Source organism: Oryza glaberrima, chromosome 3 (genome assembly GCF_000147395.1).
Source record: "Oryza glaberrima chromosome 3, OglaRS2, whole genome shotgun sequence".
Taxonomy (NCBI): domain Eukaryota; kingdom Viridiplantae; phylum Streptophyta; class Magnoliopsida; order Poales; family Poaceae; genus Oryza; species Oryza glaberrima.
The window spans coordinates 27,749,036-27,762,733 of record NC_068328.1 but is presented as its reverse complement, the minus strand read 5'-3'; the positions used below and the strand labels follow the sequence as shown (position 1 = coordinate 27,762,733).

Genomic DNA, 13,698 nt, shown 5'->3' with positions numbered 1-13,698 from the left:
ACTCTCCACTATAAATATATGGCCCACCTGTCTGTTTCACAGATTTTCTTGTATCATGTACTACCTAAACCGGCTGTAAACTTATAGTCCACTTCTTATATCTCTCCTCTACTCTCTTATCCATTTTAGCATTCAGCTTTTTTATAGCCCTATATTATACTTGCTCTAAAGTGCAGTGAGAAGGTTGCTTGCTTGACTGCTTTCGCTGATGATACACGATTACGGTGGTTAGGAGATACTAGTACCCGTTACTAGATTGTTCTTACATTGACGTTTTGTACTTTAGTATACCTTTCAGTTTCTTTTTTGTTTTTGCGGGGTATACCTTTCAGTTTTTGAGAGGCTAAATAATAGTACTACAATTTACTTTCGTCATTCGCTGGAGTAAGTTTGTTACAGTTGAATTTTGACAGAAAGATTAGGTGGTGTTTAATCTAGGGATTTAACTTTATTCCCTATATTTAAACACTAATTTAGAGTATTAGATATAGACTACTTACAAAACTAAGTATATAAATGAAAGCTAATTCGCAAGATAAATTTTTAAGCCTAATTAATCTATAATTAGAGAATGTTTACTGTAGCATCACATAGGCTAATCATGGATTAATTAGGCTCAATAGATTCGTCTCGTGAATTAGTTCAAGATTATGGATGTGTTTTTATTAATAGTCAAAGTTTAATATTTATAATTAGTGTACAAACATCTGATATGATAGGGAGTTTTCGTTCCCAATGTTTGGTGGCTGCATGTACACACTTATACTCCAAACAAGAGCCTAAAAGTGTGATTTCCTCGTTAGTTCGATACGTTTCACGTTTGCTACCACACAACACATTTCACCTCGCAATTAATAAGATCCGTAAACATCATCTTCACCGGATCCGTTTCAACAATCACCGCAGCACTCCTCTACCTTACTACTACTAGTACTCGCAAATCACAATCCTTCACAAAACCAACTCCAAAACCTCACCCACGTACCACTTATCAGAACCACGAAAGAACAGTCACTACTCAGAAGCACTGGCCACACGAGCCGGATCACGAACTGGGCGCCCACGATCCAAGCCGGGTCGCGATCGGCGCCCCCCGCGTCCGTTTCGTCTCGCGACTTTGTCCGGCTCGCGAGGCGTACGCGTCCCAGCCTCCCAGCCCGCACGCCGCACGCGCGGCCGCGAGCGAAACCCCAAAAACGCGCCGCTACTTTTGGCTCGGCCCGGAAACCCAAACCAGGATGGCACCACGACTCCACCGCCCGAAGGCCTGCCTGCCGCAGTGCAGCCCACCTGGTCGGGTTGGTTTGCCCCCGCACGGCTCGGCTTGCCCCGCGCCACGCAACGGCACGCCACGCCACCGCCCGCGACCGCAACCGCGCCGCACCAGGCGAAACCCCCACATACACCCGCCCCGCGCCGCCCCCCCGAGTCAGGGGCTCGGCGAAATTAAAAACCGGGGGGAGTTGAATGCATGCGCGGGGCAGCGCCGCGCTTATTCCGGCGCAGGACGCGACACGCGGCCGCGGCGTCGCCTCCAAACCACACCCCCACGCACGCACGCACGAGCACCACCACCACCACCACCATAGCTAGCCGCTGAAGCCAGCAGAGCAGACGAGGAAACCGAGGCTCCAGGGGTGAGTGCGAGCGCGGCGACCGAGGATCTATCTGGGATGAGCCACCTCGGGCGCCGGGCCGCCTCGTGATCGGCGGCGGGCGGCGGCGGAGGGACGCGATGAGGACGGCGCAGCAGCAGCAGCAGAAGCAGCATGGCGGGGTGGTGCGCGTGGACCAGGCGTCGCCCGCGTCCAGCTTCCGCGAGCTCGACGACGCCTTCCTCCAGGTCGGTCGCGGTGCCGGCGAAATGCGCCGTGTACTGAACTAAATCTTGTGTGTGCTTCAGTCGGGTCGTCGGAGTCCGGGTTAATGGAACAGTAAAGGCCGTGGCCGGCCGGTGGCTCTGTTCGCGACGGCCGGCGTTCGTCGGCGCCGTTCTCTCCAATGGGCGCCGGAGATGCTCCAGTGATTCGAGCTGCCTTCAATGAGTTCATGGCTTGATGCTATCTGTTTCGGGTTTTCCATCCGCATGTTGTATATGCGAGATGTTTAGGATTGGTTTCTCTGATTTCACGGACTCCAAATGGCATATGCGGGTTGATTTCTGAAGTTACTAAACTGCCGTGTGATTGCTCTCTCCTCTTAGCTAATTCAAAATCCAGTATCAGGCATTTCATGTTGTTCATTTTTCTAGTATGAGAAGTTCAGAACGACGGCGAGAGGATTTGTGAAGAGGCAAAGGCTTCGACACCATTGCCGCTCTTGTTTTCATTGATAGTAGAGTTTTCAAGAAGAACATGGTGGCAGCTCTTCAAAGAAATCACTGAAGAAGCAGTTGTGCTGGTGCAGGAGTTTCAGAAGTTTGAGTAGTTCTTTACTGCATTTCGCCGTCCTTTTTATCGCAAAATTAGTCGTTAGATTCTGTCTAGATTTTTCTCAATTTTCAATAATAAGCGAGCCTCTTGCGTATTTAAAAAAGGGCCATTTGCAAATTTACCACCATTTTTTTAAATTTTACAAGGATGCCACTCGAATGACAGTTCTAATGGCATTTTTGCAATTTTCTAGTGACAGTCTTGCAATAACGATTCAAAGCAGTGGTAAATTTGCAATTGCTCCTTAAAAATAAGTAATATATGAGGAAGTTGCAGGGGGGCAAACGAGAATGGATTACTAGTTGACAAGATTCTGTGTGGTCATGGTTGTACAAGATTCTTTTCAACTCTTTCTTTGTCTTTTCTAGGGCAAAGGGTTATTTTGTACTCCTACTTGCATTTCATATCCTCCTAGGTTTTTTCAGAGCCAGAGTTGAAAAATGGTATAAAAGGTAGAACTGAATGGTATTGGTATTGATTAGCTCATGTTGAAGTATCTTTTGATAAATTTATTATGTTACCAGTCTTAGCAGCTGTTGCTCATTTGTCAAGTACCGAAATGGCCAATGCTGGAATCACTTTACATAATATTGTTAACTTAGTCCTTGTGTGGTGCTCAACGTACTTGGCAAAAAGATTACAATGATGTGCTTTAGTATTTATCTTACAAGAAATTACACAAAGTTAGTCAAAGACATGAATGCAGCCACTACGTACTACTGTAGCTACTGCAATAGTTTGGGATGTTAAGGAGTATATTTGGACCACAAACTTTCAGGTTTACTCTACATTTTTTTCATTAAAAACTGTGAGCGATAAGTATGAGATATACATTCCATTCGACATTTTAAGATCTGTTAAACACTTAAACTTAAACATCAAATTTTGAATGGGATGTATCTAACTTTATTACTTGCAAACATATACTAAGTTATATTGCACACAGTGTTATGGTACAAATATACATCCTGGACACAACTACAGTTGTTCATAATTTGTACACTGTCACTCTCAACCCTGTACTTCTATATTATTTTCTTCAGGAATTGGTGATTACGAAGATCATCTGATATCCTTATTTAAGATAACATATCAAACCTTTTCTTTTGCTTATCACCCATCTATTATAAACAGTCTTATAGATATTGGGTCTACTGATCTGTATAAAGGATATGGTTACCTTACTTATTACTGTATAGGAGTAGTTACCAATGCAGATGCATTATCGGTCGTTTAGGCAGGTCAGTACCTGCTACCAATTTTTACAATATTTTTTTTCGCCGGGCTGGCAAAGTCGCCAGCCGGAGTATATTAAGGAGTGCAAGAATATATCTTGTTTCCTACCATGCCAAGCAACAGAGCACAGGGCGCACTACAACATATATACAGAACAACTTCTAATTACATACAAGCGGGGCAACCCCGAAATATCTCAAAGCCTTCAATTACACCTTTATTAAGTAAAAGCCTACAATTACACCTTTATCATACTTTTGGTCATCCTTATTATCCTGATTTCTCAGTTCAATTATGTTCTTTCAGACACAGACAAAAATCTGGCTTGGTGAAGTTCTCCATCTTAGGTTTGATGAAGCCGTTATAGTTGCAGACCTTCTTGCTGATGGAGAGTTACTGTAAGATTTAGGTTCTTCACAATAGATGCAGTGTTTTTTATTTGTATTTATAGTACTGTCTAGCATGCAATCCTGATACTTGGTGTCACTTGGTTGGCTTTTGTAAGAATTTACAATTCTGTAACTCTACATGGTAAAATTACACAAATATAAGATCAGAGTCACTAATATACTTCAAATGATAGGTAGTTTTGGCTATATGAAATTAGTAATTAGCCTTAAGTTTCCACTATAAAGTTTCAATGCTGTAATTGTACATGGTAAAATTACACAAATATAGGATCAGAGTGACGAATACTATACTTCAAATGATAGGTAGTTTTGGCTATATGGAATTAGTAATTAGGCTTATGTTTCCACTATAAAGTGTTACCCAGAAAAAAAAATCATATAATTGGCAAATGATACAATTTATTGTTGGGCAGCAAGCAATTCAGTTCTATATTACATTTTTTACATTTTCCTATTCTAGATATGTTCTATCTTGAAACAACTGAAGGTAATTCTTACTTAGAGGAGCAATGAAATAAATTACTATCATATTTATTCTCTTATTTTTGGGAAGAATAAAAAGACAGCCCTCTCCCTGTGTTTCCTTTCCAGGCTCTAAATCTCTTTTCAGGCTGTCTAATGGCTTACTTGTTTAATGCATGTTGACAGATTTCAAGTTTCCAAAGTACTGTGGAAAAGGCTTGTGAGAATGAACAAAGAACAAATGAAGCAATCCAAGGTGTATATTTATGAGAGAACATCGTCTGGTAAGAGCAATGGAAAATACATGCCCTATCCAAAAGTTGACTCGTTTTTGAAGGTATTGACCATTGGATGCTCTCTTCTTAGCAGCTTACTTTAGTTACTATCTTGATTCAACTTCAAGCGCATTAATTTGGATAACAGTAGAGTGAAAGAATTCATGGGATTTTTTTTTGCCATCACACATACATTTACTCTTTCTCTTTTCATTGAAAGAGTGCTTGTTAATGGTGTCAAACATTTCTATTCTAGCCGAGAAACTGGTATAGATTCTCCAAATATTCTTAAAAAAGCTTTACTTTCTATAAATTGGATCGAAATCATTTTTTATGTGCAGAGTACATGCTGAATCTGGATGGCTGTCTTGCTTCTGAATTCTGATAGCATTCCCATATCTTTTACTTTCTTGATGTTTGTTTCCCTTCTGAAAGGTGGCTTGATATGATATTTTGCCTTTCCAGATATGTCAAATTCTCGGGTTAGCTGGAATTGATTTGTTTACCCCTTCTGATGTGGTTGAGAAAAGAAATGTTCGGAAAGTTTGTATGTGCATACGCTTGCTATCTAAGAAGGCTCGGACGATGCGCCTGACTGTAAGCCCTAGATTCTTATGAAACCATTTATTAAAAATAATTCAATCAGCTAATATTGCACAATACACATCCTGAAAGATTTAATTGGTGTGTTTCTGCTCTCTGGTGACAGGTGCCTGATTTTGATATTGTCACTCATACAATAGCCATGCCCAACTACATTGTTGGAGGCATCCGGAGAAGTCTGGAGCAACCACAATGTAGTTCATCTGGTTCAAGTGGTTACAGTCCAAGTGCCAACTCTAAGGCATTAAATCAGCAGGTAAGCTCTTTGAAAGGATCAGTTTTTTTTTTTTGGGGAGAAAGGATCAGTTTTATTGGCATGTTCTTGCTAATTGATCCTTTATTTTAAGTCAATACTATCATTGTTTAAAACGATCAACTCATTAATTTTGATATATATTTCCAGAGAGTTTTTGGTGCAGAGAATGATCAACAATGTGAGACACATTATGATTCTGATGAAGCTGAAAGTAAGCTCTCTGCATTAGAACCTGAGGACTCAGTCAGTGAAGACAATATTTCCACACTTTTGAAATCGGGCAACATGCCCAAGGAAGAAAAGGAAGGCTATGGAGATAGTGAGCATGGTATGCATGAAGAGAAGTCATTGTCTGAATCAGTTGGATCGATTGATTTCGGCAATATGGAATCTGATTCTGTTGGTTCAACTCCTTTATTTCACAAAAATGAATCATATTGCTGTATTGAATCTCCAACTGACCAGTGTTCAAGAACTAGAACAATTAGGTGTTCATTAAGTTCAGAAGAGTCAGATTCCATAAGCAGTCATTTGGTAGTTGACAGCAGCAAGGCTAAAAGGACTCATGGAGAACATCTCGAGCCTCTTAACGGAAATGGGAAAAGATTTGCTAACGATCCCGAAAAAGAAAGCGATGCCCTCCAAAAGGTCACCTTTGATCAACAATGTGATCTGCTTGCCTGTGATGGGGAGTCTGTATGTTCAAATTGCGACAGTACACCATACTCGAGTTTAACCCCAATAGACAGTGCTTGTGGCAAATTGCCAGCAGTTTCTGAAGATGATAGTGCATGCCGAGGGCTGGAACTCGAATTCCGTTGTGGGAATGAAACGGTACCTCCTGAAATGCCAAACCTGTATATGCTAGTACTACTTTTAACATAGTCATCATTTTGTCTCATGTACAGCAAACACGCTTTAACATTTCTTTGGCATCCAGGACGTTTCCCAAAAAGAAGATAAACAGGTGAAATCAGAATATAAAGCTGAAAATGACAGCTCTGCTCAAATGAATGAGAATGATGTTCCCAAATCAGGGAAAGGGATGCTAAAGTCTGTTGCTGGAGGAATTACACTTGTCGGCGCAGTGTTCTTCATAGCTCATCTCAGGTAATGGTACCACAGTATCAAATTATCGTCGTGTGCCGTTTGGTGTACTGAACACTAATACTCCTATATATTATGAAATTAATCCAAACTTTGCTGCAGAAGGAGCAAGGACAGAAGCTTTGCAGGTGTTATAGCTCCATTCTCTGAAAAATCAGTTCAGGGCGACTCAAGGGCAAAGAAAGTAGAGAAAACAAAGGCGGGTGCCGTGTATCCCGGGGAATGGCTAAAAGTTTAATCAAGAAGAACGGACATGCCACGGTGCCACCTAAGCGCAATTTGGAAGTTTATTTTGCAATATGCATACATCTTGTAAAAGTAAAATCCATATGCTAAAGAACACTTTTTTTTAATCAGCTACTCCAGTTTGCACGAGTAGAGGGCTTTAAGAAGCGACTCCACTAGTATAGCAAGTGTTAATATTTATTTTCTTATAGCAGTCCAAAGCTTACAATAATCTGTAATCTGGATATACAAGATGCCTCAAGTTCTCTCCATGTACAGAATGACCCATGAAGTTGATTAATTTATTATAAGCAGCAGCCATTATTCAGAGTAGATTTTGTACTATGATGCAGTAGGCCGAGGTCTTGCAGCGTGCAGCACTGCAGTTAATTAACGTGTGGCTGTCGAGTTTGCCTGCAACAGCTGCCAGCCCTGAGCAATCTCTGTGCTAACCCCGCGCCTTCAACCTGGGTCTGCGTTAGTTCTTAACTTTTTCTTTAAACTTTTAACTTTTTCATTATATCAAAACTTTTTACATACATAAACTTCCAACTTTTTTCTTCAAACTTTTAATTTTAGTTAAACTTCCAGTTTAAATGTGGAACTAAACACAGAAAAAAAAAACTAGCATATCTCATCGGGGAAGAGACGAAGAGTAGAAGCCCCGGCACGTCGCCACCACTCGCCGCCGAGCGAAGACTAGAGACTCACCCGATGATTGGACGGGCCAGCGCACGCGACGACCGTGCGCGCGAAAGCGCCATGTCGCCGTCCACACCAAGAGCGCCCCCACACCCCCCCACCCCGCATGCCCCATTGACCGACGAAAACACCGAACAAACCGAGCACAAACCGCAGACGCGGACGCCGAGCGAAATGCTCGTTCTTTTCGTTGGTGGAATCTGCAAAAGCACACTGCAGGCTGGTCCGGTACGGGACAAGACAACCACGCGAGAGGGGATAAAAAAAAGGCGATAAAGGTAAAGCTAGCTACCGCGCGCGGGCATCCAATGATCGGATGCGATCCGGAGGAGAAGGTCGCCGAATTCCGTCTTATCCAGAGATGGGGAGGTAAAAAGGAGGGGGATCCACCTAACCAACCAAGTTGCGTCGCGCCTAAAAAAAATGGCCGCACGCGCTCCGCCCCGGCAGCACCGGTCAATTCCTGCTGCTTCCTCGAGTCAACTGCTCCAGCGCAGCGCCCCACCCACGCCTTTTACCCGCGCGCCAGCGGCGGCGGCGGCGGCGGCGGCGGGGTGAGGAGGTGAAGTGGGAGAGGCGGCGTGGACCTGCGACGACCTGCTTGCTGCCCAGCCTGCGAGGGCGAGCCACTGGTAGGTAGTACGTGCTTCTCTCTTCAGTCTTCACTGTCTGTGTGTGTGTGAATTGGAATTTGGAAGTGCTGGAGGTAAGCAGTAAGAGAAGGATCAGATTTGGAGAGGCTGAATCTTGGTCTGTGGCGTCTTGTTGTTCTCTGATTCTCTCTGGTGTTTAAAGAGTTTGTTCAATTCGAATTGTGGGTTTAATTTTGGTGCCGTCTCTCACTGGGAGGGATCACTGGATCACAGTTGTGCTGCTTCTGGGAACGTTTTGGTTAATTCTATCAGGTCTGTAGTTCTTCATGATTATTTTTTTGAATGGATGTAGTTCTTCATGATAGCTTCTAGAATATCTGAGTCTTGCTAATATTCCTTTTTTTTTAATAGCAAGAGAATTTAGTGGTGCTGACATACTAAAAATTAGAAGGTTTATGTGCTGTATGGGCATGTTCAGATATTTTGATTTGTTAGGCAAATTTAGATATTTTTAACCATGGCGACCTTTTGGTTTGGGGGCATAATTGGGAGCTTGGTTTTGCTTCCTTTTTTTTGAACGGAAGTTTTGCTTGTTTCATGCGTTCTCTTTGGAAATAATAATTCTAGTACGTTTTGCTGTGATGAATTCAAGCCTCTATTTTAGTATACCGATGAAACAATTGTGCATTTCAAGGCAACTTTTGCTTTTCAGCATAACTAACAGCATAACAGTGAACAGATAGTATAATAATAACAGTAACTACAAATTCTGCTTTGCCTATCACTCAATCTTGTATGAACCTCTTTTCTTATCCAATAATATTTTGTCTATCTTATAGGTGCCATACTGGACTGGCTTGCTTGTTAACTGGGTTAGCCAGGGACTCCGGTATTATACTACTATGATCAGTTCGTGTACTTTTTTTCGCCGGGCAAGTTTCCCCAAGGAACTCTTTTGATGCTGTAATTATAACTGAAGAGTCATGGATCTGCTCAGCGTCCTCCTAATTATAGCTTCTCTGCTCCCATTTTCAGCATCTGACCGTCAAGGTTTATTTACATGCCTATCATTTATGTAGTTATTCAGCTATTTTGGAGTGCTTCCACAATCATGAGTTTGCAAATACTTTTGGGTAATAAATAAATTTCTTTTATTTCCTTAGGTGATGCACTATATGATATGAAGCTGAAGCTGAATGCTACTGGCAACCAGCTTTCTGACTGGAACCAAAATCAAGTTAACCCATGCACTTGGAATTCTGTTATTTGTGACAACAACTACAATGTTGTGCAAGTGTAAGTTTATTTTGTTGATGTTTTGCTTCACTTTTATTTTCTCTCCATTTTGAGTTAATTCTATATTTACGTATCTCTTAAACTTATATGGCATAATAGTTCTTGATTTATGTTCCACATTCATTACCAGTGAGCTCCAGAAGCATCTGTTTGAGCACATGATTATGATTTTTTTGATGCACTTGCACATGCTATCTGCACTTCTTTGATGCACGAGCACATTTCATAATTGAACTATATGAAAATGGAAAAATCATACAACATGCTGTTTCTTTAAATCTTCTTCACACCATCTGTTATTTCTGGCAAAACAACATCTAGATGGTTCTGTTGGCCCCGTTATGCATGTTCCATATCTAGGTTTTTTGTTTGTTCCAAGTTGGTGTGCCTGATGACAGATGCCCTCCTGCAGAACATTGGCATCTATGGGATTCACTGGAGTTCTATCACCACGAATTGGAGAGCTTCAGTTTTTGAATGTTTTGTAAGTGTACTTGTGTTGATTGTTGGAATTTCTCTCAGATATTTGGTGGTAGTTGTGATGAAATAGCTACTGTGATCCTAGAGGAAACCAGAAGCTGGTACTATGTGAGAAGTGCCAACTGTTAGCTATTTCTGTGCTTGCTGCCCAAAGATTTGGTTGTCTTAGTTACCATGTACTGTGGTCTTAGACTCCAGTTTTTGCTAACCACTGTAGTGCATGTCATTGCAGGTCCTTGCCTGGTAATAAGATTACTGGTGGCATACCTGAGCAGATCGGCAACCTATCTAGTTTGACAAGTTTGGATTTGGAAGACAATTTGTTGGTTGGACCAATACCGGCTTCTCTTGGCCAGCTTTCAAAGCTCCAAATTCTGTATGTACTTGAACCTTACTCCTTTGTTTTATGAATGTATAATGATTTAACCTGCTCACCTTTTTATCTCTTAAACAGGATACTAAGTCAAAACAATCTCAACGGAACTATACCTGATACTGTAGCAAGAATCTCAAGCTTGACAGACATGCAAGGACTCATACATGATTTCTGTTGACAACAGTCCATGCCTGAATTATTTGACTAACATATTTTTTTTCTTATGATTGCAGTAGGTTAGCCTACAATAAACTCTCTGGTTCAATACCTGGTTCGCTGTTTCAAGTTGCACGTTACAAGTACTGTTGGATCACTGTGACTTGTATACTCATGTTTTTTCAATTTTGAGCTTTGAGTTCTGACAAATGTTAATTTTCTTTACAGCTTTTCTGGTAATAACTTGACTTGTGGAGCAAACTTTCTGCATCCATGCGCATCAAGTATTTCTTATCAAGGTAGGAAGCAATTTTTTCCCTGTTCAACATTGCACATCTGTCATACAGCATCCATTGGATGCCTGTCAGAATTTTCGCTGGAATATGCTAATTCTATCTGTTTAATAGGTTCATCCCATGGCTCAAAGGTAGGCATTGTACTCGGAACAGTTGTAGGAGCAATAGGGATACTTATAATAGGGGCTGTGTTTATTGTCTGTAATGGAAGGAGGAAAAGCCATCTACGAGAAGTTTTTGTCGATGTATCAGGTAGTATTTTACTTCATGATTTTCTGTCTATCCATTCATTCAACTAAACCTTTTCCTACAGTCTTGTTTATTATTTTATTGAAACAAAGATGTAAATTATGCCGCAAAATTTTATCATGCGACCCCCAAAACAGAACAGTGCAAGCAGAGATAACTCACACATGTTGGTTTATTTCTAAACTATGGTTTCCAGGTTGTGTATGTCAACACAGCTATTTTTACTGGCAGTTTCGCTTACTGCTCCATGTTTAATAAATAATCTTGGCGAAGTATTTTGGTCAAAAAAATTTATGGCAAAATAAGAAAAAAAAAGTAGCATGCAATATGCAAAGCTGTCAAGTGTTTAGCACCTTCAGTAATTTTCTGATAAAAGATATGGAAGGTTGTTTCTAAGGCAGCGTTTCAATTTACAAATTTAGGATTAGGATATGCATAGGCTGCATTTACATTTAGTTAAGAGTAATTTTAGTTAACTAATCTGTAACTTATGTCCCCAGGCGAGGACGATCGAAGAATTGCATTTGGTCAGTTGAAAAGATTTGCCTGGCGAGAATTACAACTTGCAACCGATAGTTTCAGTGAGAAAAATGTCCTTGGACAGGGGGGTTTCGGTAAAGTATATAAAGGAGCACTTCCAGATGGCACTAAGATTGCTGTAAAGCGGTTGACAGATTATGAAAGCCCTGGTGGGGAGGCTGCATTCTTGCGTGAAGTAGAGCTTATCAGTGTTGCAGTTCACCGGAATCTTTTAAGATTGATTGGCTTCTGTACAACACAAACAGAACGTCTACTTGTTTATCCTTTCATGCAGAATCTTAGTGTGGCCTATCGTTTACGAGGTACTTTCTATAACTGATCAATAATTTGTTTCGTTCTTCCAATTTTATGCTTCTACTACTGTACTATAAAGTTTCTCGGATACTTCACTATTGTGCCTATGGATTATGCAACTGATACTTGTAGTGCTTTTAATTTACGCTTGTTGGGTAATATGGTGCATGTGCCCTATTGATTTCAACATCGCATATGCTCACTTTCTTATGTTTAGATTCAATATTGGAAGATTTCAATATGTACCTCATTGTGTTTAACGATGCAGAATTCAAACCTGGCGAACCAATATTGGATTGGTCAGCAAGGAAACGTGTAGCAATAGGCACAGCACGTGGACTGGAGTACCTGCACGAGCACTGTAATCCCAAGATCATACATCGAGATGTCAAGGCTGCCAACGTCCTGCTTGATGAGGATTTTGAGCCAGTTGTTGGTGACTTTGGCCTGGCAAAGTTGGTTGATGTACAGAAGACATCAGTGACAACTCAAGTCCGTGGAACTATGGGTCACATTGCGCCTGAATATCTGTCCACAGGGAAGTCATCGGAGAGAACTGATGTTTTTGGTTATGGCATAATGCTTCTTGAGCTGGTCACTGGACAACGCGCCATCGACTTCTCACGGTTGGAGGAAGAAGACGATGTGCTACTGCTTGACCATGTGAGTCTACTCTTGCGAAGCTGGAACAAAATTATCCTAGCCTCTGATAGCCATGTGTTGACATAATTGAACGAATTTTTTTTGAAACTAACTGTGCCAGATAGTGCGAAATTTCATACTGATATAGCAAGAAAAATTATAAAAAGACAGCATGAGAGGCTATAATCAGCAGGAAAAGAAAAAAAAACAAAATAATTGTTGCTCTCATTGAACATCATATTCATTCTGAGGCCTGCACCGCTTGAATCATCAGTGTCATGATCATTCTTGCTGGTTGCTGCTGAAAATGTGCAGGTGAAGAAGCTGCAGAGGGAAGGGCAGCTGGGCGCCATCGTGGACCGGAACCTGAGCAGCAACTACGACGGGCAGGAGGTGGAGATGATGATACAGATCGCGCTGCTGTGCACCCAGGCGTCGCCGGAGGACCGGCCGTCCATGTCGGAGGTGGTGCGGATGCTGGAAGGGGAAGGACTCGCGGAGCGGTGGGAGGAGTGGCAGCAGGTGGAGGTGACGCGGCGGCAGGACTACGAGCGGATGCAGCAGCGCTTCGACTGGGGCGAGGACTCCATCTTCAACCAGGAAGCCATCGAGCTCTCCGCCGGCAGATGACGACTGCGTACGTCCTGATGCATGGCACTTCCCAATCCCAGTGTTGATAGATATACATGTATGTATATGTATGGTTGGCTCTTAGTTACCATAGGGTTGGTTATGTCACTAAAGAACCCATGTCAAGCCTCCATTTGTGTAGAGGAAAACAGCTAGAGACGCATGTGTTCAGAGTTCAGACTTCAGAAGTCCCAAGTCGCATCTGCTTGGCGAAGCCGAGCCACATTTTCTACCATCATACGAGAAAAGACCAGGAATTAACCGAGCGAAGCTGTGAGAATCTACCGTCCGATTCCGAGACAAGGAGGACGGTGCCACCGTGGTGCGTCACAGCTGGTCGCTCGCGAGGACTCGAGCACACGGTGCACGACCCGCGGCCCACGCCGGCATCATTGGCTCCGCGACGCACGCGGCGCTGCCTGCCGTACCTGCCTCCCT

General features: G+C 42.2%; 2 protein-coding genes across 3 annotated transcripts; both read left to right on the top strand.

Moving 5' to 3' along the window:
- The first annotated feature begins 1,439 nt into the window (after positions 1 to 1,439).
- Positions 1,440 to 7,339, top strand: LOC127766160 (protein OPAQUE10-like). The gene is made up of 8 exons (XM_052291228.1): positions 1,440 to 1,843; positions 3,975 to 4,066; positions 4,727 to 4,877; positions 5,281 to 5,412; positions 5,525 to 5,674; positions 5,822 to 6,508; positions 6,615 to 6,784; positions 6,884 to 7,339. The coding sequence occupies exons 1-8, from the start codon at positions 1,736 to 1,738 to the stop codon at positions 7,017 to 7,019; spliced, it is 1,626 nt and encodes a 541-aa protein (XP_052147188.1). The 5' UTR covers positions 1,440 to 1,735; the 3' UTR covers positions 7,020 to 7,339.
- Positions 7,340 to 8,000: 661 nt separating this feature from the next.
- LOC127766157 (LRR receptor kinase SERK2-like) lies at positions 8,001 to 13,495 on the top strand. 2 transcript variants are annotated; one of them, XM_052291225.1, is made up of 12 exons: positions 8,001 to 8,340; positions 9,141 to 9,351; positions 9,465 to 9,597; positions 10,010 to 10,081; positions 10,310 to 10,453; positions 10,532 to 10,603; positions 10,687 to 10,752; positions 10,838 to 10,908; positions 11,017 to 11,157; positions 11,655 to 11,996; positions 12,257 to 12,651; positions 12,946 to 13,495. In XM_052291225.1, exons 2-12 carry the CDS (start codon positions 9,285 to 9,287, stop codon positions 13,258 to 13,260), a joined length of 1,818 nt encoding a protein of 605 aa, XP_052147185.1. In that variant the 5' UTR covers positions 8,001 to 8,340; positions 9,141 to 9,284; the 3' UTR covers positions 13,261 to 13,495. The 2 variants fall into 2 exon arrangements, with proteins under 2 accessions (XP_052147185.1, XP_052147186.1); XM_052291226.1 differs by lacking the exon at positions 8,001 to 8,340 and adding an exon at positions 8,389 to 8,613.
- Positions 13,496 to 13,698: the final 203 nt, after the last annotated feature.